At 39.3% G+C, this 27,165-nt stretch overlaps 1 protein-coding gene across 1 annotated transcript in view; it reads right to left on the reverse strand.

Moving 5' to 3' along the window:
• Nucleotides 1-795: 795 nt before the first annotated feature.
• LOC139945141 (uncharacterized) overlaps nt 796-27,165 on the reverse strand; it is a 63,528-nt gene continuing 37,158 nt past the window's right edge. The window contains exons 2-8 of the mRNA XM_071942419.1: nt 16,822-17,585; nt 13,481-13,735; nt 11,139-11,336; nt 10,375-10,620; nt 9,037-9,176; nt 7,182-7,390; nt 796-6,338 (exon numbers count right to left, since the gene is read on the reverse strand). Coding sequence (XP_071798520.1) covers nt 7,187-7,390; nt 9,037-9,176; nt 10,375-10,620; nt 11,139-11,336; nt 13,481-13,735; nt 16,822-17,545 — 1,767 coding nt within the window. The 5' untranslated portion in view covers nt 17,546-17,585 and the 3' untranslated portion in view covers nt 796-6,338; nt 7,182-7,186. The remainder of the gene's footprint in view (nt 6,339-7,181; nt 7,391-9,036; nt 9,177-10,374; nt 10,621-11,138; nt 11,337-13,480; nt 13,736-16,821; nt 17,586-27,165) is intronic.

Consider the following 27,165-nt stretch of genomic DNA (forward strand, 5'->3'; position numbering starts at 1 on the left):
AGACCCCGACCCGAGAGGGCGCTGTTCCTGACGTCAATCGAGGCAGACTTTGCCTGTAATGCGTAGAGTAAACACAATTGCAAAGTACACGTACGGACCAAGTCGTGAGTTTGTAAGTTGTTTGTAAGTAAAAAAAAAAAAGGTTTTTTTTTTCCAGCAATGCCGACCAGGTGTTTTGCTGCTGAATGCAGAAAACACTTTTTGAAATGTACCAACTCACGACTTGGACGTACATGCACTTTGCACGTGTGTTTACTATACGCATTGCAGGCAAAGTCTGCCTCGATTGACGTCACAAAAGGGGTAGGCGGAGTCAGCCCCCCAAACAACTTTATATAATTTTTAACATATATAAATCGTGACAAACAATTACTAAAAAAACTGTCTTATTGTTCGTAAGCATATACTCTTATGTTTGAAAGAAAAAAATTCTATTTCCAGATGACTTTAAGCCCCCCAAAAAATACACTATTTTTCACATTTTTTATTTCGTTATTTTTTTTTACATATTATTAATAATGAAAACACGAACTTTCGATATTTGAGCCGCTTCTCGCGAGTTTTCATTTTCGAAATGACGTCACTTCTTCTATTTTTGACGTTCATCAAGGAGCCATCACACCATCATCAAAAACAACGTGTTTATCTCAATCTTAGATGTCTCCCTAGAGATAGCGTATTCAAATTACCGGAACATAAGAACATGAAGAAAAGAGTTGGAAATTTCCCCCTTCGTGATACGAAGAAATCAAAACCAGAACAAACAAAATTCAAACACGCAAATAAAATGTTACGCTTTGGGATATAAGAAGTTTTATTATTGCGATAAAGAACAAAATGCACTAACATTATAATAGTATTCATAACAACTGCCGTTTAATCAACGTCTTGCTCAATAATTGTAAAAGACCCATGATGATATTATGGCAAAGCCATTGTGCAGAACAAAATTGTCACCAAGTATTGGAAAAGATATTGCGCCGTGTGTGCAAGTTCACGATGGATTTGCATTATTATGCTGCACCTGGTGTAGCCTTTGTCAAGCCGTCGTGGCTTGGTGAGCTCTTGTATGTGCCTCTATCTACAAAGCGTTGAGGAAGCTGTCAAAACCAAAAGGGCCTTGACAAAAGGCTACCCTTGATGACGAGACACTCGACCTTAGCGCATGGTTTAAGTGTGTGGTAGCATAACAGGCTGCTGCTGTGTGTCTTCGAAGAAGGTAGAATAACAAACAATGACATCCATTCCATTCTAAAGATAATACTTTTTTCAAAACTAAAATCTTTAAGGGCCCTTTCTACCCAAAGACACATGATCTAGGCCAAATTTTACAATTAATCGGCTTAGCTAAAACATACGGCCTGACATATTCTTTGCTAATATTAGCTTCTTAACGGGGCACCAGCCACAACAATACAAACTTGTAAAGTGTACTTGTGGCTGGTAACCAGTTCCTGCCAAGCGATACTATTCTGTGCTTAGCATTTTTTGTGCAAACAGGTTATATGAAATTGGCCATTGAATGTTCTGTTTTGAGAGTGTATTCCAAAATTAATGGATTTGCGTTTTGTCAATTTTTAATAAAAATCATAAAGGCAATTATCAAGCATTGAGAACAGCAGAGATAAGCAGGGAACCAGTAAAACATTACAAAGTATTTCGGATGGTAACCCTTTTCTGCTCCGCAATAATTTGATTTAATTACCAAAACTATTTTGCTCAGCAGCTTTTCCGAAGCTTAGCCCAGTGCTGACCAGCCAGTGTGCTTTTTGCTTTGGTAATACAGTGGTTATAAAAAATAAAAGAAATTGCTTTTGGATGCCCTGTTAACAGAACACGTCATCTGCTGCTGTTTTGTGCAATTGGAGAACATTCGTACAATGAGACATACAAAAGCTACTACGTCGTGAAGCCATTACTTATTATCGTCTTTTGGTACATTAAGCCACAAGAGGGCGCTATACATTCGGGTGGGAATTTAATTTATTATTATTAGTTGTTAGTTTTTTTTAACAAAAAAAAAATTAATTAGAAATTAATTCCATCGATTTCACCGTGATTCTCCCAGTCCGAAACCAGCCACTTCTTGTCAATTCAAGGTAAGTTATTTTCGATGGTCCCTTAAATTATTTCGTTAGTGGATTATTTCGTGGGTTGTATACCCATCCGATAGAACAGAATAAGAGCTTTCAGAGGGTTATCGACTAAGAAATTTCTTACGACATAAGTAAAAACATATTTCGTGGTTGTAATTTTTTTTGGGTGTTACCTTTAAAGCAATTTCCTATTTCAAAAAGTGTCTGGTGTGGGAGTGGGTTGTCATGACAGTGTTGTTTGTTGTGCAATGGTGCAGTGCGATATCGGGTTACACTACTCTCCTATCTAAAGCCTTGATTTTAATTGACACAAATATAAATATTTGCAATAAATAAGTACAGTTCACAAAAATAAACATTGATTACTTTGTAAACTGCCGTATCGGTTTAAGTACAGTATGGCCGCAGGTTGTTTCGTTTTAACGAAATCCACACGCTTTTATAATAATTAATTTTACAACAAGAATACATTAAAACATGTTTAGGGTATCTATATAATATGCCTGTTCATCACTCACTTTATAGTTTTAGTTTTCACCTCTACAACGACAACAAATTAAAACATTATTTTGGGTATCACATATATTATAGGCCTCACAAACGTTTATATTATTATTTAAATACTAATGTTCAATGATCACTTCATGATAATCTATAAAAGCATACACTGTACCTTATAGGCCGTATTAGTAACTTGGCCACAGCTTTGGTCGTTGGCTGAATAGCAACACTCGGTGACGAACATGACTTAATTAAGACGCGGCCTAATCATGACGAGTTTAGAGTCAGTGCGCGCATTCGATAATCTCGCGTGTGACGTAATGACTTTTCAACGCACCTGTTCAGAGGGGACCTGACTAATTTTGTTCATTTGCATAATGTGGAAAATCAAGAAATATCTCAACTAATGACTTCGCTTCATTCGAGTTATTTTTGTAGGGAGTGTCCGTAAAAACTAGGCCACTGTGATGTACATATAGCTGTATACTACTGCCAAAATGGAAACACCACAGTGATGAACCGGAAGCTAAAGTTAACATGCTAGAATACTCATCTTTCAAATTATTCACTGTGCGGCGAAGTGGTGCTGCTGGCTGCAAGATGTAAACTGAGAGAAAGATATCAGATCTTTTTATGAAGACGATCAGAGCATATCTGATAGAAACGTCGAGTTGAAACCAACAATTCTTTTCAGAACCACCCCAGCTCATTAGAGATGTTCATTACATGGTAGTACCGCAAACCTTTCTATATCGTATTTCCACCATGCAAAGTTTCAAATCCTACATAACAGATCCAGCCAGCGTATGGTCTATAGGACCCATGGTCATGGTTGATCACACTTGGTGATGCCTTCAAAGGAATAACTAACTGATTTAAATATCAAAGGAACTCATAGAGTGCCAAATTCACAGTTGAGGTGAAGACTCTGATGTAATTCTGACTGCATTTTTCTCTAGCCTGTAAGTGAGCAATACCCCAACCGTCAGTTGGACTTAAAGTTTAAAGTACATTTTGCTCTATCTACAATTGCAAGCAGACAAAAATAGTATGGTTACCGCAATGAGTAAAACGTATTAAGATTCAAGGAACAAGACAGCTCAAAGCGCAATATACATTCCTCAATAGACCTGCAGTGGGCCCAATTTCATAGAGCTGCTAAGCACAAAAAATTGCTTAGCATGAAATTTCTTCCTTGATAAAAACAGGACTACCGACCCAATTTCCGTTTGTTAATCACGTGGAAATTTGGTTGGTGATCCTGTTTTTGTCAAGAAAGAAATGTTCATGCTAGGCATTTTTTTTTGTGCGTAGCAGCTCTATGAAATTGGGCCCTTGTTGTACTGATGACATACATTATCCAAATGATGGCTGGGTGACTCTACACTGAAGTAATAAGTAATTACTAAGCTTATTAAATTTCGTGCAAGAAATATTCAAAGAAGCTGCGGAAAATAAAAATGTTATCACAACATCTGGCAAAAAAAGAAAAAAAAGTCACACACAAATTACATGTAGACAGAAACACACAGAGACCGAAGACAAATCCATTTAAAGCTGGACATAAAATTATTTTGATAAAGCCCAAATCTGTTTTCCTCTAGGCTCTACACTTTTCTTTTTGTTTACAAGTGTCCACCATTTTGTAGGTCTCGAATGTCACAACCTGTTTTTAACTGGGTTGGCACAAGTTTGAACTTTTTGATAAACATTGCAACTTTTCTGTGAAACTTATGAATGACGTGTACATTTGGTTTTTGGTATATTTGTATAGGACATATAATTTATTCGTGACATGGGACATTTTTAACTGTTTAAGTAAAGTAATGTATAGTTTTCGAGAAAGAAGTAATTTTCCACAAATTTGAATTCGAGACCTCAGAATTAGACTTGGAGGTCTCGAAATCAAGCATCTAACTTCGTGTGACAAGGATGCTTTTACTTTCACTATATTATCTGGCAACTTCGACGACCAATTGAATTCAAATGTTCACAGGTTTGTTATTTGATGCATTATGTTGAGATATACCAAGTGAGAAGACTGGTCTTTGACAATTATCAATAGTGTCCAGTGCCTTTAACATATATATTGAAGTACTGTGCACCATGGAATACCAAACAAAGATGGCCGCTACCTGGTCAGAATTTTAATACTGATTCAACATTTGTTTTCTTGCCGAGATTGTTGCTTCTTATTATTAAAGGCAGTGGACACTATTGGTAATTACTCAAAATAATTATCAGCATAAAACCTCATTTGGTAACGAGTAATGGGGAGAGGTTGATAGTATAAAACATTGTGAGAAACGGCTCCCTCAGAAGTGACTTAGTTTTCGAGAAAGAAGTAATTTTCCACGAATTTGATTTCGAGACCTCAAGTTTGAATTTGAGGTCTCGAAATCAAGCATCTGAAAGCACACAACTTCGTGTGACAATGGTGTTTTTTGTCTTTCATAGTTATCTCGCAACTCCGACGACCAATCGAGCTCAAATTTTCACAGGTTTGTTATTTTATTCATGTGTTGAGATACACCAAATGAGAAGACTGGTCTTTGACAATTACCAATAGTGTCCACTGTCTTTAACCATCTCCTAAACCGACGTTCAAAGACTAAGCCTACCCTTTTTTTAAGGTGATAAGCGGTGCAATCATGATTTTCAAGGCTGTGACATGATGAAAGGGTTGTTTTATAAACAACATATACAACGGACAAAATCACAATTATCTATAAACATCTGAATAAATATGGCAAGATTTCCACCAAAATATGAATACATCCTTAACAACATCTTGCTTAATATAATAATATTAATATTATAGGAGAATCATAAAGACTAAAATCACAGGAAACCTTAATTTAAAACTCGCAGAGTCAAATAAATATATCAATATTGCACATCCAACGAACCTTTGGTATAATAATGCATACATTTACATGAATGAAAGAGAAAATCAAGTCACCAACAATTTGTACTTCATTGATGAGTTAAAAACTTACCCAATTGCGAATTACAGTTCAATTAGGAACGCAGCCCCTTCCAACTCCCCGCCCAAGAATGCTGTCAATTCCCCGTTTACAAATTTCAAAATGTTACAAGCTTGAGGGCGCTATTTGTCTGGTATTATAAAGACCACCCATTTGTCTGCATTCCTTAACCACTGTTCTCAGAAAGTCCACATTGTTTATTTTATACATAAGGCTTATGATATAATCATGGAATGCTTCTTTCAAATCTATTATTACAAATTCACATTTTTCGGTAAAATGTGACCTGTTTGATTGCACCGTTTTGAATTTATATATTATTATTTAGTTTTCTCTCTCTCAAACAATTATTCACAAAGCACACTAACAATAGCCATTAACCACACCCAGTGTCACATGCAAATATGCTTAGAGCATTCAACATGCTATAAGAATGTCATCGACCCGATGACGTCATAAATCTGATGACGTCGCCGTCACCCAAGCAAGGCCCCAGTTTCTTCTCTGGAAGGCTGAACATCGAAACGAATATATTTTGTTTGTCATGAAATATAAAAAATGTGAAACATTTTAGAAAGTTTAACTATATATCAGTATAAGAACGTTGCTAATAGTGGTCATAATGTTACTTTTCCTTCGATGTGAAAGCTGCAAATGACGCCACAACCTTGCTTTGGTAGAGATGTTGGTAGAAACGTCAAGCGATCTGTTTCTTCTGGGTGATATGAGCCGGCTATAAGTTTAATGTTTGCATCTGAAATATTAACAAAACAAAATTCCAAGTGTTGTACGTTGATATTAATTGTAACACACAATACATTATAAATCTTCCAGGATTGTTCGATGTGTTATCGGCGGGCAATATTTTTTCCATCAACAGTCAAATACAGACTAAGATAGATTTGTTGTACGCAAAGAGAGATTTAAAGACACAGGCCACACATTTTGCAATCAGTACTTGGTGTTTCTTTAACTCGCAACACATGCATTAAATTAGCAAATCTGTGAACAATTTGACTCAATTGGTCATCAAACTTGTAGAAGAATAATGAAAGAAAACACATCCTTGTTGCACGAATCTTTGTGTGCTTTGAGATGCCTAAAAAAAAGGTTCAGGACTGAAGTCTTTCATTAGATTCCGATACTTGAGTGAGAAATAACTTCTTTCCCAAAAACTACGTTACTACGTAGAGGGAGCCGTTTCTCAAAATTTTGTAAAACTATCAACAGCTCTCCGTTGCTGGTTACCAAGCAAGTTTTATGCTAACAATTATTTTGAGTACCAACGGAGAACTCAATACATGGCAGCGAAGACAAGAAGTCCACTAAGCATTGATCTATTGATTCCCGAGCAATGCCCGACCTACCCAAGGTATTTTACCAAATAATAAGCAGTTTTCTAACCACAAGCGGTCTCCCGATTTCAGAAATCTACTCCTGTGGCAGACAAAAGTTTTCAAGAACAAATCTACACAGTAAAATATCCATATTGGTGTTACCGCAAACTGAATTTACTTAGATGTCCGCTTAATTTTCGAAAGTGTACAACACCTTTAAAAACAAAAGAAACAAAAATGAACTCATGTAAAATAATAACCTTTATTAAACTTCCACGAGGAACTCGAGCAAGCAGGGATCTCCGCATACAGACGGCGAGTCCGGGACGTGGATTCTGTTGTTTCTCGCCACCAGCCAGAAATATTTAGCTCGTTGTTTGCAGTCGGTGTCTTTTGATGGACACCGAGACAGAATTTCAGCTTTAAAGAGCTCGTCGCAGAGCTTTGCATCTACGTCATAGTAACTTCCCTATAAAAAAACAAACATAAAACAAATGAAATATTAAGGCCATTCTTGGGCAGTGTTATTTATGTCAGCCATTTGCGAGTTAGATTTGAATGATGTCTAGTACAATGACTTTCTTAGTCCCAATGTACCGCTTACATTTTAATTCCGTACACTATGGAGAAAGCTGCTTTGTCAAATGGGTAGGGCCAACATTTGTTTACCAACCTCCAGATGAGCAGCCCCTGATGCCATTGTGCGATACACATCAATTCAGAAATGTGTATGGGTGTTCAGTGTCTCTTACATATAGGCAAAAGTTTGCCCCTAATCATGGGACATAGTAAATGTCTCGATAGTCCAAGGAACTCAAATTTAAGCGGTAGTGAGTGATCAAGCACGTCATTACTAGACAATATTCAAATCTAACACCGTCCATAATCACCTTTTCCCTTACATTCATTTGACATGGAGCATCGAGTCAAGTATGCAACTTGCAAGTACGTTTGCACTCTGTACATGACACATAGAGTGCACTGCAAGCAGAAAATCGGAAGTAAAGCTGTTTTGATTGGTCCAAGGTGATGTTTGTCAGCTGCACATCACCCTGACTAATAACCCTGACTAATCAAGGCCAAACATGGAACGCTTACCTTTATACACGTGTATCCAATGAAATCATTTTATCCATTTGAAATACCTGGCTTTATCACTGCGAATAAAGGCAGGGGACCAGTCTAGGTTTACACTGGGTGCGTTCGATTAGCTTCCCTTGGTCGACCCCGGTCTGCCCCCGGTACTTTCGAATTGCTTTGAAGACATTCCAGGGGCTCACCCGGGTCAGCCCCAAGTGTCCTGCTTGTGGAATGGGTCACTTTGGGCTGGCCCTAGGTGCATGGCGTCACCACGAGAGGGTGGATGATCGTTCGATTAGCTGTTGTCAGGGGCTCAGCCGAATGATCACCGCGGGGTCGACCCAGTGAAGCTAATCGAACGCACCCACTGATGGCCTCGCGAGGAAAGGGCTGTTTGGGTCTTGTGACGTTTCATGTAAGTCATTCTATATTGTGGCCTTTTTCGAATACACGGCTTCCATTATTAATACCCAGAGTGGGCCAGATTGGGCTTCGGCTTTTGAATTGGCTTCAGGCTACGTTCTTTCGTCGGAAGGTCTGAGCCCGTACGCCAAGCACGCGCAGTTGTCAAAATACCCGCGGGGCCAGGCTACCCTGAGCCGAATCTGGAGCTTAAAGGAACACGTTGCCTTGGATCGGTCGAGTTGGTCTTTTAAAACCGTTTGTTATAAAATCGTTATGGTTAGAAAGATGTTGTAAAAGAAGAATACAATGATCTACACAAATATGCATCGAAATTGCGTGGTTTTCGTTTTACCTCGTCGACAAACACGGTCGGCCATTTATGGGAGTCAAAACTTTAACTCCCATAAATGGCCGACCGTGTTTGTTCGCGACGTAAAATGAAAACCGTGCAATTTTGAGTGATACTTGTGTGGATCATTATATTCTACTTTAAAAAAATCTTTCTAACCATATGCATTTCATAACAAACGGTTTCAAACGCTTTTAATAGACCAACTCGACCGATCCAAGGCAACGTGTTCCTTTAAGCCGTGGTTTCGAAAAGATCCTATACGTTTGAATACAACTTACACATGTATAGCACAGTTGGTGGCGGTTACACGCCCCAGTAAATAGATCCTTATATCCGTCCGCCCCAAGATCGACGTAGTTGTTAACTATGTTACAGTCGTCGATAAAGTATTGCAGGGATGGGCACTCTTCACCTTCATCTGCAAAAAAGAAAAGAAAAGAAAAATAGATTAACAAGAAAAAAATTCAAATGGGTATGAGGGAAACTCTACACAATAAACCAACAAACCTTTGAAACAAACGACTCAAACTGACGGTTTTGAACATTAAGATCGTCATCACTGTGGCATGTCGTGACCGAAAACCCCCCACAACCTACACACTAATTGAGAATGAAGAACTGTGAAAAAAAAGAAGTTGCAAACCTCTATGAACCACTGATGTGTAGTTTTTTTTCCACATAACTCGGGAACGTACTGACTATACAGTGCTAAAACACATCGGCGTAAAGGTAAAACCAAAATAAATACATTGGTGTATGGTCCTCTTCGTGTAACACTAGTTCATGCAACCTTTTGAAAACAAGGTCGTTCCACACATCTCATCATTATGGAAGCCATGTTATAAAGTACACATGAAACTCTGCAGAAACTATCGCCTGCCTATGGCCAGAGAGATGAGCGAGAGATGGAGACAGAGCCAATAATTGATGTAATAATCAGTACAGCAGTCCTCGAAGAACTCATCTGTTCATCCTTGATCATCTTTTCCCAATCAACCCCGTAAGGAGGACCACCTGCCGTCTCCTCATTATACTACTTTCAATCTTTCCAGACATTGCGAGAAGATGTCTCGCGTCTTTTTAAAGGCACGGGACACCTCTGTTAATAATGTCAACAATCAGTACTTACTCCGTGTATCCTTAAACTTATTGCATAAAATATAAAACCTGTGAACACTTGGGAATAATAAACGAACAAATTCCCTTGTTGCACAGCTTGGTGTGCTTTCATAATGCATAATAAAATACTTAAGCTGAAGTCTTGTATACTTATTCGAATGAGAAATTACCTCTGTCTCGCAAACAACATTACTTCATAGGGAGCCGTTTCTTACAATGTTGTAGACTATAAACAGCTCTCCATTGCTCGTTACCCAGGTAAGTTGTTTGCTTACAACTATTTTGATAAATTACCAATAATGTCAAGTGCCTTTAAACCTCGTACTTGCCTCGAACTCTCCCCGGAAGGAGATACCATTATTGTGAGTCACGTGTGTGACTTCAGCATGATTTTGACTGCCGACGCTTGTTTTCACTAGTTTTGTTTACTAAATTTGTTATTGCGCCTCTTAAATTGTCAACAAAGTCTCATCATCTCAGAAATATAATTTGCTCACCTAAATCAAACACTGAACCCTCTGGCGTCTCATCCACACTCTCCTCCTCTTCGGCTACGCTAGTCTCCAAGCTCGTGCCGTCTAACTCTTCACCCTCGTAGTCTCCTGCTTCAGTCCCCTCCGACGAGTCACCGGTCTCTAACCCCTCCTTCTCCTCATCCTCCAGCTCTAGCATGATGTCATCGGCGATGTTTTCGATGACCTTGTCGATCTCTTGATCCACTAATTCTAACAGGTCGTCGTACACTGTGGTCGAGATAAAGGGGGCAGAAAAGTGGCGGAAATGTGATTTAAATGTTTTGATAACTTGTGTGGATCAAGTTTCTAGCCATGGCATATGAATCCCTACTTATCGTGAACAAATATGTATGTAATTCAATTTACCTATTTAAGTTTCAGCTTTGTAAGTCGTCAAGTGTTTGAGAAAAATACAGTACGTTTGGTAAAGAAACCGATTATTGAAAAGGTTTATTAAGCAAGGTTGTGAAATTTGTATAAAATTCATAGAACTGCTTAGGCACGCAAATGTGATTGCCCGAATAAGGTTGACACTCAGAATACAATGTAACAATTTGTCCTAAATCCTGCCAAATGTTGCTTAGCAGAACAGTTTTCAGCAACACGTTTGCTTTTTATCTCGTTGAAATTCTGCCCATGTAGGGCCAAGTTTGTAAACCTTTGCCAGTTGACAAACACAAAACAAACAAAATCAAATTCAATAAACTATTCTACAAACAAACCAAACTTCTCCTTAGCAAACACACCTTCTTCTTCTTTCTCCCGAACGTCATATTCAATTTCCTCATCAACCATTCCTGCATCCAGAATAGACTCCTCCTCCTCCTCCTCCCCTGCATAACTAGGTGCGTAATCCTCTTCCTGGCCTACATCATCTTCAGTCAGTTTACCGATGATATCCTGCAGCAGTTGCTCCGCTAAAAGCTTCTTCTCGTCATTATCCTCTGAGAAATGGAAAAGGGAGACAGAGAGAGATTGGGGGGTGTAAGAAGCAGGTTTTACTTCAAGAAAGTGACATGATGAAATACTCTGACCCATTTCCTTATACCTGTCACGGAGTTGCCGCTAATCGCCGCTAAGTAACGTTGTTGATGGACGATAGTTAATACCCCAAGCGGACATTAAAAGCACTTGACACAGTTAATAGTTACTCATAATAAGTGTTAGCCTAAACAAATTACTTGGTAACGAGCGTTGAAAAGCTGTTGATGGTACAAAACATTGTGAGAAACGGCTCCCTTTGAAGTAACGTAGTTTTTGAGAGAGAGAGGTAACTTCTCACCCAAATAATAAAATACATCATCAGCTGAAGCCTTTTATTATGCATCAGGAAGCACACAAAGTAATGCAACACGGGTGCTTTTCGTTCATTTTCTCTTGCTACTTCGATGACCAGATGAGCAATTTTTTTTTTAAATTATGTGTACGTTGGGATACATTAAGTGAGCATACTGGTCTTTTCGATTTTTTTTAACAAACGTGTCTCGACTGTGCCTTTAATAATGGCATGTCGGTGTATTTAGCTATACACAGTGGCGTGTTTAAGTCCGGAGCAGAGCAAGAGACGTGCTCCCCGGGTTTGCACAAATTTTTCCCGTGGGGGTTTCTGACTGAGACGGGGTTTCGCAAAATATCTAAAGCCGAGAAGTAATCTGACAACCACACACTAATCCTTATGTTTCAATCAAATGGGATGGAATAAGCTTCCGTAATAATGCATTTAACAAAACCCTTGGGGTAAATTGTTGTTTTCGCGGACTTGTGAAAACGGGATTCATTTAGAAAGACCTGGTTATGATATGAGGGCACTTTTTATGAAAGCTTAAATTGTGACATTGTCACAGCTAGCCGAAGAAGTTCGTCCATTATATTCTGCCTGTGAGCGTTTTTTCCCGCTATGCGCACTCAATGTACTGGCGCGCTATCCGGGAGCGTTCTAACACAGCTTGCGTGGATACCACAAACACTCGGTAGAGCTCTCAATAGAACAACCCATGAAAGTCGCCGGGCTTAAGGCTGGCAGCAGCAACATCTTTAAAGAATGTGTCTTTTCAGCGATCGGGTCCAAGTTTATGATTCAGACATTTTACTAGGCGCAAGGCAACTGAGCTCCCCGAAAGGGATTCCAGCCAAACTACAACATTCAAAAGTGGTTTTCTGATTATGTTTGATGAGCAGAAAAACTATTAAGGACAAGTTCTGCGATAAGTTCTGTGAAATTTTGTACGCGAAGTACACACTTATTTCCAAAGATGCCAGGGTTTTGTTACGGTATCCTATTCCATGACGAGTTTATCGGTCATGATTGTACATACAATTTGGTTTGTGGGATTATCAATAATATTATATGTAGCATATGCTTTGCAGTATCCAGTCATCATTACTAGAAACAATGACTCAGTACAAACAAAGTATTAGCATTGACTCTAATTCCAAGAAACTTCAACCACCCCGCACTTTATATGGCACTAAACTATACACGCTCATTGGTCCTTACAATTCACAGCTCCATCCCCGCGCATCTCCCCCAGCTATTTCATAAACCTCTTTCTCCACCAGGCATCGCTTTTCATCCCCGCACGCCGGCTCTACAGTCTACAAATTGAAAAGACACGTCCCGCACACATCCTTTCTCCATTGATCTTTGAGTGCTACACTATTTCTTTTGCAGGCAGATGAGAAATAAAGAACACGCAGAATTGACAGAAATTTCTAGAAAGGACACCGAGCGCGCTGTATCTATTACAATGTCAGTGTTCAAACGGTGTTTACTTTTATTTTATACTGAAATGCAACACTAGGACCGCTTCCGTGTGTATTTGCTTAGCGTTGATTGTGCATATTTGTGCCAGCGCACGTTTGTCTCGTCTTGCCCCGAACATCCGGACATACTAAAAGTACCCAATGAAGATACAGTGGTTAAGGAAGTTCAAATTATTGTTGACAGTAAAACATACAATGACGCTATAAAGCAAACTGATTTTGTACAACAATATACAAACTTAAATCATAGCTGATTTTGAGCAGGTGCAACCAGCAGCACCCGAAGCCCTATACAGATCGTCATCATTTACTTTATAAGTCCTACCTTCATATCCTTGCTCAGCGAGATCCAAGATCTCAGCAGCCTCCTCAAGTAGCTCTTCACCTTCCTCCTCCTCCTCCTCCTCCTCTTCGTCGAAGGACTCTCCCGTGTAATCTACGGAGATACCCTCGGAATAGTCCGCGTAGGCTGACTCCATTCCCTCGTCCACGTCCCCGGGGAAAGTGTCATCTTGCCCCATCACGTCATCGATGTCGCTAGGCTCTGCCGCTTCGTCGGGATAGAAGTACTCGAAAGGATCTTTAGAAAACATAGGAGTAGAATACGAGACTATCAGACCATTCTGTTAAATAATGATAAATAGTTCATTATTTGAAAATGCAAAATATACACCACATTCAGAAGTTTAAATTGCGTCTAAAATCAGTAAAAGTTGTCAATAACAAATTAAAACAATACAAACCAATCAAGGAAAAAACTTTAAATGTATTGCAAACCTTGTGCTGTGCCTTTAAAACAAATTGAGGGTGTTTTATTCCCTTTGGCATTGGACATGTTTGGTAATTGTCAAAGAAACGTATTCTCACTTAGTGTACTCTTACTAATGCATAACGACACAAACCTGGGATAAAAAACTTTGTGTACTTGGAGAAATTACCTCTTCATCAAAAAAACTAAGTTACCTCCGAGGGAGCCAGTTCTCACAACGTTTTGTATTTTCATAGCTTTCCATTGCTCGTAACCAAAGTATGTTTTATGGTAACAACAGTTTTATGGTAACAATAGTTTTATGGTAACAATAGTTTTATGGTAACAATAGTTTTATGGTAACAATAGTTTTATGGTAACAATAGTTTTATGGTAACAATAGTTTTATGGTAACAATAGTTTTATGGTAACAATAGTTTTATGGTAACAATAGTTTTATGGTAACAATAGTTTTATGGTAACAATAGTTTTATGGTAACAATAGTTTTATGGTAACAATAACTGTATAGTAATTACCAAAACGCTCTTCGTTGCTTGCTACCGAGGAAATTGTTATGTATATTTTGAGCAATTACTAATAGATAAGTTGCAATAGACGCCATCTTTACGGGCAAATTGCATTTAAGTTTGCAGGCGCGTCAAGCGCTCAGTTTATTAACGCAACCACGCTGTTTACTAACCAATCAGGCAACGAGTTTTGTGAATCCTGCGCGTGCTGCACGCCGTTCTCGCGCAAAACACATGGCTATGTGTTCCAAATTGCCCGTAAAGATGGCCGATTTACGTCATGTGGGAACTATCTATAGTGTGCTGTGCCTTTCAAGGCGATTTTTTTGTTGTTATAACCCATCAACAAACGCGATACCTCAAGCCGTGTGTTTTTTAATCAGGTTAATGTATTCCCGCGTTTTCTTCCCCCGCGGGACGGCAGGCAATTCTTGTTGAAGATGGGGAAGGACGCATAGGGGTGAGAGGGGGGTTTGGAGAAAGAACACACACAATACTGATTGAGGCAGAACATCTGGCTGCGGCTGCCCTTAGATCACCATGTTATCATGCATTGAAGTGGGGAATGTCCTTAGCAACACAGCCACAGTCAGAGTCGCATTTAACCAACTCAGACCCGGCCTTTAGACTCAAGTGCCACTAGGGAACGCATGGTTATCATTATAACCAGTGTCTGATTGAGTGGATACGGCTGCCCCCAGATTACCATGTTAACATGCGCTGAATTGGAATCTGTCCTTAACAACACCCACAGCAACAGTCAAAGTCGCATTAAATTAACTCAGACTCGGCCATTAGATTCAAGTGCCACTAGGGAACGCATAGGAACCATTTCAACCAGTGTCTGTTTAAGTGGCTACGGCTGCTCCTGGATCACCATGTTAACATGCGTTTGACTTGAGCAACACCCACAGCCACAGTCACAGTCGTATTAAACTAACTCATAGCTGACCTTTAGATTCCAGTGCCACTTGGAAACGCATGGGAATAATTTCAACCAGTGTCTGATTTAGCGGCTACGGCTGCCTGTACATCATCAGTGGAGGCTGTCTTTAGCAACATTCACAGCCACAGCCACATCCGGATTCAAGTGCAGCTGGGGAACGCATGGGATTCATTTCAACCCGTGTCTGATCATTTCGCGGCTATGGCTGCCTGTAGACCCATATGCTACCATGCGTTGGTGTGGAGGCTGTCCTTGACAACAGCCACAGCAAAGCAACAGCCAAAGCCGTATTATTCTAATTCAGACATGGCCTTTAGATTCAAGTGCCTCTGGGAACGCGCGGGAATCAATTGAACTGAATGTTTACCCCCGACGTGTACTGTCTAATAAATAAGTTATCCTCACCCCATCCGTTCGCTTTGCTGAAAGGGTCGCCTGATTGATTCGCTATGACGTCACGAACATCCGTGTTGACGAAAAAGAAAGATGTTGTGGAAAGATAACCCAGGTTCAAAATCAAGGTTTCAATTTCTCATTTCTTATTGATAAGTCCTTTTTCTCATCGAGGAAAATATTGTGTGGAATACTAGCTGTGTACGTCCGAATGAAACAGGGCCAAATTTCATGGAGCTGCTTAGGAAGAAAACATTGCTTAACAATTACCTGCTAAGCATAAATGTGTAGGATACTAGTTGTGTACGTCCGAACGAAAGAGGGCCAAATTGTTTTACTTCACAATTATCTGCTAAGCAGAAACGATAATGATACCAATTTTAAATTGTTCATAAGACATGGTCGTTTGGCTGGTAACCTTGTTCTGGTAAGCACTTGTTGCGCTTAGCTGCGTTTTTTTTTGTTCACTGGGCCCTGGTTTTTACTGCCAATATTGCTCATACTTCTTAATGTCCCTACTTCCATGTTGATGTTTCTACTAGAATAAAATCATTTCCCACATCCAACTAAAACTTAGAGCAACGTCACACGAGGCAATTTACCGACAACCAGTCTTTTTTAGGCGATCTCCGAGAAGAAAAAACAACCACTCTCGATGTTCATCTCTTTTTGTGTGATATCAAAGTAAAGTGTTTAGACACCTTTTTGATGTTCTACAAAGATAGCCCTCTAGCATAGCATGTCATTTTTTTGTTATATATTTACTAATTAAATTCTTTGGACAACACAATAAATATAACAACAAGCTATCCAGGAAAAGGCAAAAGTAAAAAAAAAAAAATGTGTCATCAAATAAGATGTCCCCTACCGGACCTTGCTAAACTAAAAGAGTAAAAATGTTTACACACGTAAATTTACAACTGCAGTGAAAAGCAAAACAAAAAATTGCGACTAAAATATGTACTAAAATTATATTATTATTATGCAACAACAGATGGTTGTCTCCAAGTTGCCTCGTGTGACAAGAAGGCCCTTTGATGTTGAACCTTACCTTCTTCATCTCTAAACTCCTTCTCCTCTTCCTCTTGTAGCAACCACTTCAGTTGATCCTCAGCATCTTTTTGTAGCTCCTCCTCAGCCCATATATCCTCCAGGATGTTATCCACGGCGATGTATTCCATCTCCTCTTCAACGACGTCCAAGATGTCTTCCTCTTCCTTCTCCAGGGCGTCTCTCAGCGCCTCATCCTCCTCGATCTCCTCCTCCTGCTCTGCGATCTTAAGAAGCTCCTCGTAATCGTAGTTATGCAGCATGTCTTCAAGACGCTCTTGCTCTTCGGTAAGCTCCTGCCCGGCGTACCTCTCGTCTTCCCCCATCCACGGGAAGTCGTCAATTTCATTGTCAACTTCTTCAACCGAAACCTCGTCCGGCTGTCTTAAATTGTCAGCGAAATCTAGAGCCGGGTATATCTCATTTGCATCAGGGTAGAGGATGTCAGTTTGGTCGTCATCATCCCCGTAAAAAGCACCGTCGTCGCGCTGTAATTCCCCGCCGTCATTCCAGTCGTTTTCTCTACCGCGTCCGTATTCCTCCAGGAAATCTAGCGCCTGAAGGAGCTCCTTCCTCCTGGGGAAGTCCTTACTAGTCTCTTCTTCGGACGTGATGGACGGGAACGAGACAATTCTCTGAGCTTCTGACGCTGATGGAGTCGTGACGAGAACGAATAGAAAGGCTGGTATTGCGGCTAGAAGAAAGCGAGGTGCTGTCAATTCCATGATTGCAGAATTCTACAGGCGATCCCTGGCTTTATCCGATCTGGAAAAATTAAAAATAGCATCAAATTAAACTCAAGTACATAAGTCAACTGCAGCGATTCTCAAAAAAGAGAGGCAGCGGCATTCTCACAATACCATAACCAAGCATGGTATGAGCATGTTTATTTGGTAAGAGTAATGACTTAGAAAACAAGAGATCCGAACTCAGCGAAACTTGTATGTGACTGTACGTAGTGCGTATTGAAGCAAAGGATTGTGGGATACAAAACTGGTGTATAGACGGCCAAAGGGGTAAAACTATGAAGAACAAAAAAGGCAAACAATCTCTTACGGGAAATCCCGTAGGTCGGCGTTTGTACACAGTTTTGTTTTTGTTATCCATATGTTGAGATACAGCAAGTTAGAAGACTGGTCTATGACAATTACCAATAGTGTCCAGTGTCTTTAAGGTTTGGTCCTGCTGCTAAAACATTGTATCTAACAGATTTAGATTTAAAGTTTTTATTGTCTAGTTTCTTGGTCTTTTTGTTGTCCCTTTCGTTTGTCTCCTGTCTTAGGTTTTCTTGTTAATGTCCTTTAAGCTTTTTTGTTTGATTTTGTTGGATTTTTTTTCTCTGACGTGTTGTCTTTGTATGTTCTTTGTTGTGAACAGAAAACAAATCATTATCACTAATAAAAACATTGTTTCTTCGCTTTCAATCAAATTTGTAAGGGCATTCACTAATTAATAATTGCTTGATAAACACGGGATAAAACACAAAGAGGAAATTTCTATTTTTATCTGATGGTTTGTTTTCCCCACTGAATTTTGAGTTGGTTGGTGAATGACGCGCTTTGTGAAGTATCTGTGGGGAGTACGGCCAGTGGGTAGCAGAGCGTGACATCCTATCGTTCGGCATCACGCAACCAAGCGTGACGACTGTCAGTTATCCAGACATTTTGGAAGACAAACTAACGACGACGCTGGGGAAGGACACGCATGTGATGATTTAAAGGCGCTGGACACTTTGGTCATAATATCTAAGATCACTATTCTTACTTGGTGTATCCTAACATATGCATAAAGTAACAACTCTGTGAAAACTTTGACTAAATTGGTCATTCAAGTTGGAAGAGAATATTGCAAGAAAAAACCCTTGTTGCACTAAATTCGTGTGCTTTCAGATGCCGGAAAAATGCTTGAGGCATGAAGTAATTTATTATTAATTTGAGTGAGAAATTACGGTCCACTTTCTCAAAAACTACGGTACTTCAGAGGGAGCCGTTCCCCACAATGTTTTGTACTGTCAACAGCTCGTCATTGCTCGTTACTGAGTAAGTTTTGAGTAATTACCAGTAGTGTCCAGTGCCCTTAAAACAAACGGTGCTTTCTTGCAGTTCGCAAACTGACTAAGAGACTGTCATCAGAAAGTTAAGTCAAGCTTTGATTGTGTACTTTGACTAATTGCTTGCCATCTCATCCATTTACTTCACCTGACTCTGACCCGAACTGCTTTTTCTGTCCAAATTAGTCACACACTCATAGAAGCGTGTATAAAGTTCAAAGCTGTGGCGTCGGTACACAGACTATAAATGACTAGTACAAATGTACATGTAATGACAAGATACACTGGGACATGATAAAATGGTCATTGCAAACTAGCGGTTGTGGATGCGGCTTTGGCTTAATCGCCATGTTGATATGGATTGAAGTATTTGATGCCCATAGCAATCCCTTACGTAGCCACCAATGCGGATGCGGCAGACTTAAAGTTAAATCAACAAAAAAATTGTTTGTCATTTGTATATATACACATTCTATACACAATCTAAAAGGCGTTGTGACGTGCGGAAGTCTTTATATATATATTAAAATTTTCGATGATAAAAAGTGATATATTATACCATCATCAGTACTTCCAAGTGAATTGTATCTGAAAATGCATTGATTATACTTTCCAACCTCCTGTCATTACCAAATTTGTACAGACCCTTCATATTGATTTAAATCGTGAAACAGTAAGTTTGTAGCGTATTAGGAGATAGACACATACTCCCTCTCTAAATTCCGCCCTAACCTAAATTATCGATTGCTCCACTTTATTATTACATGGGTATAAGCTTGTGATGTCCGTGGTCATAAACACTTTGTCGTACACAGCTTTCTTATTAACCTCCTATCCCAATCGCTGACATACCTTACACTATAACTGATATCCGTTTGTCCCCTTTTAATTACACTCAGTGTTTTGTGCGCACATTGGTGCATTGTGGAAACAAGGTGTTTTTATTCATTAGACAAGCATCCCCCGCTGCATTTTGTTTCTGTAAAGGTTTTTAATCTATTTAAAGGCACTGGTCACGCTTGTGTCAAAGTCCAGTAATATCATTGGGGTGCATAGAATATTAAACAAACGTGTGAACATTTGGGCTAAATTGGACATTGGATTTGCAGAAGAATAATGGACGCAACAAAAACACACTGTTGCACCGTTGTGTGCGTCGTGATGCATAATAAATGGCCTCAGCTGTCTTTCACTACAACAATAAATTACCCCTTTTTCAAAAACTATGTTATTTCAGAGGGATACGTTTATTAATGTTTTATAATATCAACAACTCTACATTAATCGTTAACGAGTAAGTTATGATGCTAACTTTGTTGTGAGTTACCAATAATTAGTGTCCAGTGCATTTAAAGGCAGTGGACACTATTGGTAATTACTCAAAATAATTATTAGCATAAAACCTTTCTAGGTGACGAGTAATGGGGAGAGGTTGATGGTATACAACATTGTGAAAAACGGCTCCCTCTGAAGTACCATAGTTTTTGAGAAAGAAGTAATTGTCCACGAGTTTAATTTCGAGATCTCAGATATCTTGAGGTATCGAAATCAACAATCCAAACGCACACAACTTTGTGTGACAAGGGTGTTTTTTTCTTTCATTATTATATCGCAAGTTCGATGACCGATTGAGCTCAAATTTTCACAGGTTTGTTATTTTATGCATACGTTGAGATACACCAACTGTGAAGACTAGTCTTTGACAATTACCAATCGTGTCCTGCCTTTAACGAACAACCCTGTAAAAGTTGCGACACAGACAACCGAACAACGCTCGCTGACCAAATCAACATAGACACGTTTCCTTCCTGCGAAAAACAAATATTTGTGGACCCTTATTTCGTTCCGAGAATTTTTGTTCATTTACATAGTTGTTGTATACAGTGAGGAAGAGTTTGTGAAGGAAATTGTGGTGATTAATTTTGTTTTGGCGTGGTAGCTTTCCATTCAAATAATTAATCCTATTATATTTCAACCAAGTTTGTCACGTTCCCAGTTTATATACATGTTGAACAGGAATGATTGCAAGTATTCACTCAAAGCACCATACTATTCATCTCCCATGTGTATAAAGGGAAGTTTTTCACCATAATCATAATATCATGATAGTTATGTACAAATTATTGAATTATTTTATTTTCAATCTTGTCAGGCATCTCTCAAACGCAAGTATAATTGGCAAGGTTCTTAAAAAAAGCACGCTGAATGTTAACGACACAGCCGTATAACCAATCAGGGCCCAATTTCATGGCTCTGCTTACCGCCGAATTCTGCGCTTACGATCGCGATTCCCCGCTTACGTCCAAGCACCGAATTTCTGCGCTAGCCTTGTAATTCAGCGTAGAATGTCTAGTAACGTCGATTACCCACGCGCAGAAGCCCAAGTTCGCCGCTAACCCGTGAAATACGCTTGCCGTAGGCACAGAATTCCCTGCTTCCGTAAGCGCTGATTCTGTGCTTACGGTACGCAGAGCCATGAAATTGGGCCCAGGGGTGGATTTCACAAAGGTAGTCCTAACTTAGGACTAGTCCCAGGCAATGCTAAGAGATAGGACTAGTCCTAAGTTAGGACTAGTAACTCATCCTAACTTAGGACTGGTCCTATCTCTTAGCATTGCCTAGGACTAGTCCTAAGTTAGGACTACCTTTGTGAAATCCACCCCTGATCACACATGCGTTCAAAGCAGACGAACTTCGGCAGTGTTTGACATACGGACACCGAATTCGCTTCATCAGCACATCAGTATTTTAGTTAACAGTATCATCTTTCCCATATCGCGTCGACCAGTAATAAAGTGAAATATTCATTATGCCACTCTGTTGATCTAGGGGCCACCGTGCTAAATTAATTAAGAATATCATATTGGTCATTCATTGAATTCTATTGGACTCTATTATTGCTCTTCAAGCCTGCTTTGTTACAATTATGTAGCAAGTACAAAGGCACTGAACACTATTGGTAATTACTAAAAGTAATAATTGCTATTATTAAAAAAAATACTTGGTTTACGAGTATATGGAGAGCTTTTGGAAGTATAAACATTGTGAGAAACGCCTCCCTCTGAAGTAATGCCATTTTTTGTGAAAGGGGTAATTTTCTCATTAAAACTTTGAACGACTCAGGGCCGAAGTTTTTTATTTGGCATCTGAAAGCACACAAATTAACTGTGCGACACTGGCATTTTTATCTTTAATTATTATCTTGCAACTTCGACGACCAATTGAGCCCAAATATTCATGTTTTTATTTTATTTTATGCACATAATATGTCGGGATACACCAAGTTGGAATTCTGCTTTTTAACATTTACAAGACGACGTATCCAGCGCCTTTAATGAGAGTGGGATAGAGTCCCAAATAAATCCACGAACTATGGTTAAAAGATTACAGTCTTGCTGCCATTTTCAACAATATTATCGTGTCTCCTGCGCTGCCTTACAGCTAAAATGTTGTTTTTGTGGTTGTTAATATTTAATAACCAAAGTACCACATCAGTTAAAGAGTGATGGAATTTAGCTGGATGCATTATTAACTAAGCTCAGTCATATTTTCCAAGCTTTAATAATTAATGTAAGGTCAACCGCCACGGCATAGTAAACATCTTGGGTCCTTTGCGGTGATCTTAGCCTTGATCAAGGCGCTACAGCCAGCCGCGATTTGCAAAATCCCAGTCCCCATCACTGAATTCCGCCAGCGCACCCGGCCCACATACATAACACAGAGCATATAATACGTGAACAGCGTATGTACACATACATACTGTACATGTACATGTACCATCTGTGTACGGTACACTTACGGTACATGGATGAGGTTGAAAATACAAAGACACGACCGTTCTCACGACTACGCTATACTGTTCTCGATGTACAATGTATGGTAATGTACATTTGTGTATGCACTGCATGCGTGTGCCGCGAACCGGGCCGGGGAACAGTACGTCAACAGCCTTGATCAAGGCTACGGTGATCTTCAATAATAGCTCCATATTTCGTTGCCTGTCTCCATGGCTTGTTGATTTCGCTTGAATGGCCAATCTGTTTTTACCAACGTGTCATCTCGTCTCGACCAGCCGCAAAAACTAAGGGGCGATAAATAAATATTTAGGTTTCTTTCATCCTTTCTTCCCAACTCGTCCGTTGATAGCTTTATAATAACACACTGGACCTACGGCGTTATGTCCCATCCGAAGGACGAAGCAACGGTTAAGATGTGTAAGTTGGGACTCGAACCCACACACTGCTGATGAAACACTAGAGCTCGAGTTCGGTCCTCCTAAACAGCTCGGGCCAGGCACTTCGTCTTGGGTTGATGGCGTTGAATGATTATCGTGTCTCGGGTTAAATGTTTGAGTCGCGTGTGCAAGCCGATCGTACAGCTGAGTGGGTAAATCCCTCTCCCAACCCATCACAGCCGAGGATATGATAGTGATAATCATTTCACCGAAAGGGTATACCGACCATTTTTACCTTTAGCCTCGGTTTGTTAAACAGACCCAATTGTAATGGTGCTGTTTTTTGAATCATGATTTCTGCTTATAACGGTTCACAGAATCAGGCGCTTTGTATTACTTAAGCGCCCCATTCCGCGATTAACAGTGCAATACAGCTCAGGCCTAGTGGAAGTGTCGTGGCCGAGCGGTTAAGAACACCGAATTCAAACTCCGGTGTTTCTGATCAGCAGAGTGTGGGTTCGAATCCCCAGCCGTGACACTGTGTCCTTGAGCAAGACACTTAACCATTGCTTCGTCCTTCGGAAGGGACGTAAAGCCGTTGGTCCCATGTGTTGTGTAACGCATGTAAAAGAACCCAGTGCACTTATCGAAAAGAGAAGGGGTTCGCCCCGGTGTTCCTGGTTGTGGCTGCTTAATGCGCCGTAGCGCCTTGTAAACCCTTATAAGGTGCTAAATAATTGGGTCTCAGAATTCATCACTGCAATAACCTATCTTTCTGAAAGTTTGTATATATACTCAGCGCCTTGAGCACCTTGTTTGGTGGATACGTGCGCTATATATAAGACTTCGATATTATTATTATTATTATTATTATTATTATTATTATTATTATTATTATTATTATTATTATTATTATTATTATTATTATTATTATTATTATTATTATTATTATTATTATTATTATTACTTCGATATTAGTGCATACAGGATAGAGGTGATGCAGTTCAACAAGGGTAAACTTTGAGATATTTTTTTAGACACAGATTGTCGAGTTGGGTGTCTGCTTGTATAAAGCCACCATTGGCTTACCGTGAAATGAAGCATGGGCACGGCATACCCTTTGCAGAGCACGGTAACTTAACCTCACGAACTCGGGCCCTAATCATTCCGAAAACCTATCCTGGCACACGATTCTCTTTAATGATATTGATTACAAGCTATTGATTTTGCAGCATATACTAAAACAGCCCTGCAGTGTGACGACAAACAAGTGCATGGATAATTATATTCTCCGGAGTATACTTCTTAAAGGCATGGACACTTTTGGTATATTACTCAACATATTTCTTTTGATGCATAAAGCTTACTTGTTAACGAGCAACGAAGATCTGTTGATGTTTTAACACATTGTGATAAACAACTCCCTCCCTAACTTCTCACCATCAGAATATTTGAATTGAATTAGATAAATCAGTTGAGGTGTCGAGTTCAAGGCATCTGAAAGCACACAACTTGTGTGATAAGGGTGTTTTTTTTCTTCCATTTTTCTCTCCCAACTTCGACGACAAGTTGAGTCAAAATTGTCACAGGTCTGGTATTTTATGCATATGTTGAGCAAGTGAGAATGCTGGTCCTTGACAACTACCAAATGTGTCCAGTGTCTTTAACGGACTTCATGTCTGCTTGCACTAAAACGCCACGTCAAGGACCGCCCCACGAATCAGCAAATTAGTCATGCACCCATCTTATGTTTTTTTCTTCTATTCCACGGTTCATGGCTGTATACCTTCCCATAATAAACTTGGGAGGGGATTTCCATGCTTCATTTACATTCAATTAGTCGAAATTGGATCCGTGAAATCCGGACCCGTTCTTCGATTTATGTCTGCGTATAAATGTCGTCGTGTTGGTTAGTCTTGGAATAAAATGCATATCTAGCGTATCTCTACATTGATCATAATCAAGATACACATCCTCACAGCAATAGCTAACACGCGTTTTCTGTACATCAACATCGTTGCAAGTGTTTTTCAATGGGAACATTTGTTTTTGTAAACCGACTCAAAACAGAGACTCCTTAAGACAAAAAAAAAAAAAACGATTTGAGGATGGCAAACAACTTTGTCTTCACATCGAAGTTGCCACTGTCTTAGGTATTTTTGGTCTTTCTAAATTGATTCCAAAAAGGGGACTCCTTGAAAAAAAAAATATTCTTGAACATGTTTTGTAGACGGCAAATCCAAACAGCAGACAAAGTTTGCGTTGACCGCGCGGGGAGTCTCATAACGTATCTAAAAGAACCAGACTATGATTTGCATACTGTGTGTAAATCCTAGACCAAACCCCCCTTTGGACAATCCAATTAGCTGCTATCGAAGGAGAATATGCAACTAGATCACGTCTTAGCCGCAAGAAGAATAACAATATTATATCTTTATTTCATTTATTATAATATGCTCTTGAATATCACTGAGGTGTTGTTTATCTATAAGCATTCAGCTAGAGGGGTACAGAGGTATAAGGTAGTTTTTTCTGCTGAGGAATAATGTAACATATAGTTTAACAAAAAAATATGTATTTGTAAAATGTCTTAAGAAACTGCAGTAAAGCAGAGTCGTTTACTGAGAAGAGGAAACGTCACTTATGATGTTTTAAGTCATCATCAATCATTTTTTAAACAATACAACAGGCTCACTTCGAACTAGTTGTACACAATAGCTATATGGGTCCTCAAGGTCGCGAAATAATTTTATAACTGTTTGAGATTAACAATCTGTTTGAATTAAAGACACAGGACACTATTGGTATTTGTCAAAGGCCAGTCTTCTCACCTTGTGTATCTCAACTAATGCATTACAACAAACATGTTAACATTTGAGCTCAACTGGTCGTCGAAGTTACGAGATAATAATGAAAGAAAAACACATTCTTGTCACACGAAGTTGTGTGCTTTCAAATGCTTGATTTCGAGACCTCGAATTCTAAACTTGAGGTCTCGAAATTAAATTCGTGGAAAATTAATTTTGTTTCGAAAACTACTTTACTTCACAATGTTTTATACTCTCAACCTCTACCCACTACTCGTTACCAAGATAGGTTTTGTGCTAATAAATGTTTTGAGTAGTTACCAAAAGTGTCCACTAGCCTATAAAACTGGGACAGTGCACGTCTGCCAGTTTGCCGTTAACCGATAACACACTCAGCGTCTCGTTGCGGACGCGAGAGAAGTCCATGATGTTTTATTCAGCCATTCATTATCACGTGCACAAAAAACATGGAGTATTTTTTGTGAACAGGGCCTACATTCCTTGCATTATACATTATTTCAGACTGAGTTTCTGCTCAAGACATTCGATATATCAAGGAAGTTAACAAGGAAACATAGACAAGCACTATCTTGGGGAGTTTCTTTAGGTACATCGACTTCAAACTGTAGACTGTGGCCGACATTTTGTTGTGTTACTTTTTGAGTAGCGTTTTTTTTTCTTTTCTTTTTTTCTTTTGAGAGAGGAGAAATCGAAGTCGTGGATGCTGATTGTTTGGCTTGCAGGTGTGTAGGGAATTGATCTTCTCTTATTATCCAGGGGCTTATCCATTACGCTACAAGAATCCCCTCCCTTCATCTTCACTTTTCATTTTGAAAGAAAAAGAAGAAAAAAATCAACACTGTTAAAACTCTGTTTAGAGTTTAAACACAATTGTACCTGTTTTTAAACATGTTTAATCATTTTGACACCTGCTCACTCGGCGTTTAGCATTCAAACAAACACTATAATCTAAACTAAGGTTACAAACATGTAAAAGAGGGTAAATGTGGGTATAGGCCGTCAATGTGAGAAAAGTGTTGAAATTCTAAACATTATTTTTAAAGTGTAAGAAGAAACTAAAAACTACCTACTTTTTAATAAATAAAAAATAATACTAAAATAATAATAACTTTTTCATCTGAAATGACAGATATTAATATCAGTCAAGATGCAACACGTAACCAAACCGATAACCTCAACAAGGAATCCGCGAAACCCTCAAGTGTTTCTCGGTCATTAATCATAGGAGATCGGGAACGGTAACGGGGGAGGGGCTTAAAGGCAATGGACACTATTGGTAACTTTTTAATTTTT

This window comes from Asterias amurensis, chromosome 12 (assembly GCF_032118995.1).
Source record: "Asterias amurensis chromosome 12, ASM3211899v1".
Taxonomy (NCBI): Eukaryota; Metazoa; Echinodermata; class Asteroidea; order Forcipulatida; family Asteriidae; genus Asterias; species Asterias amurensis.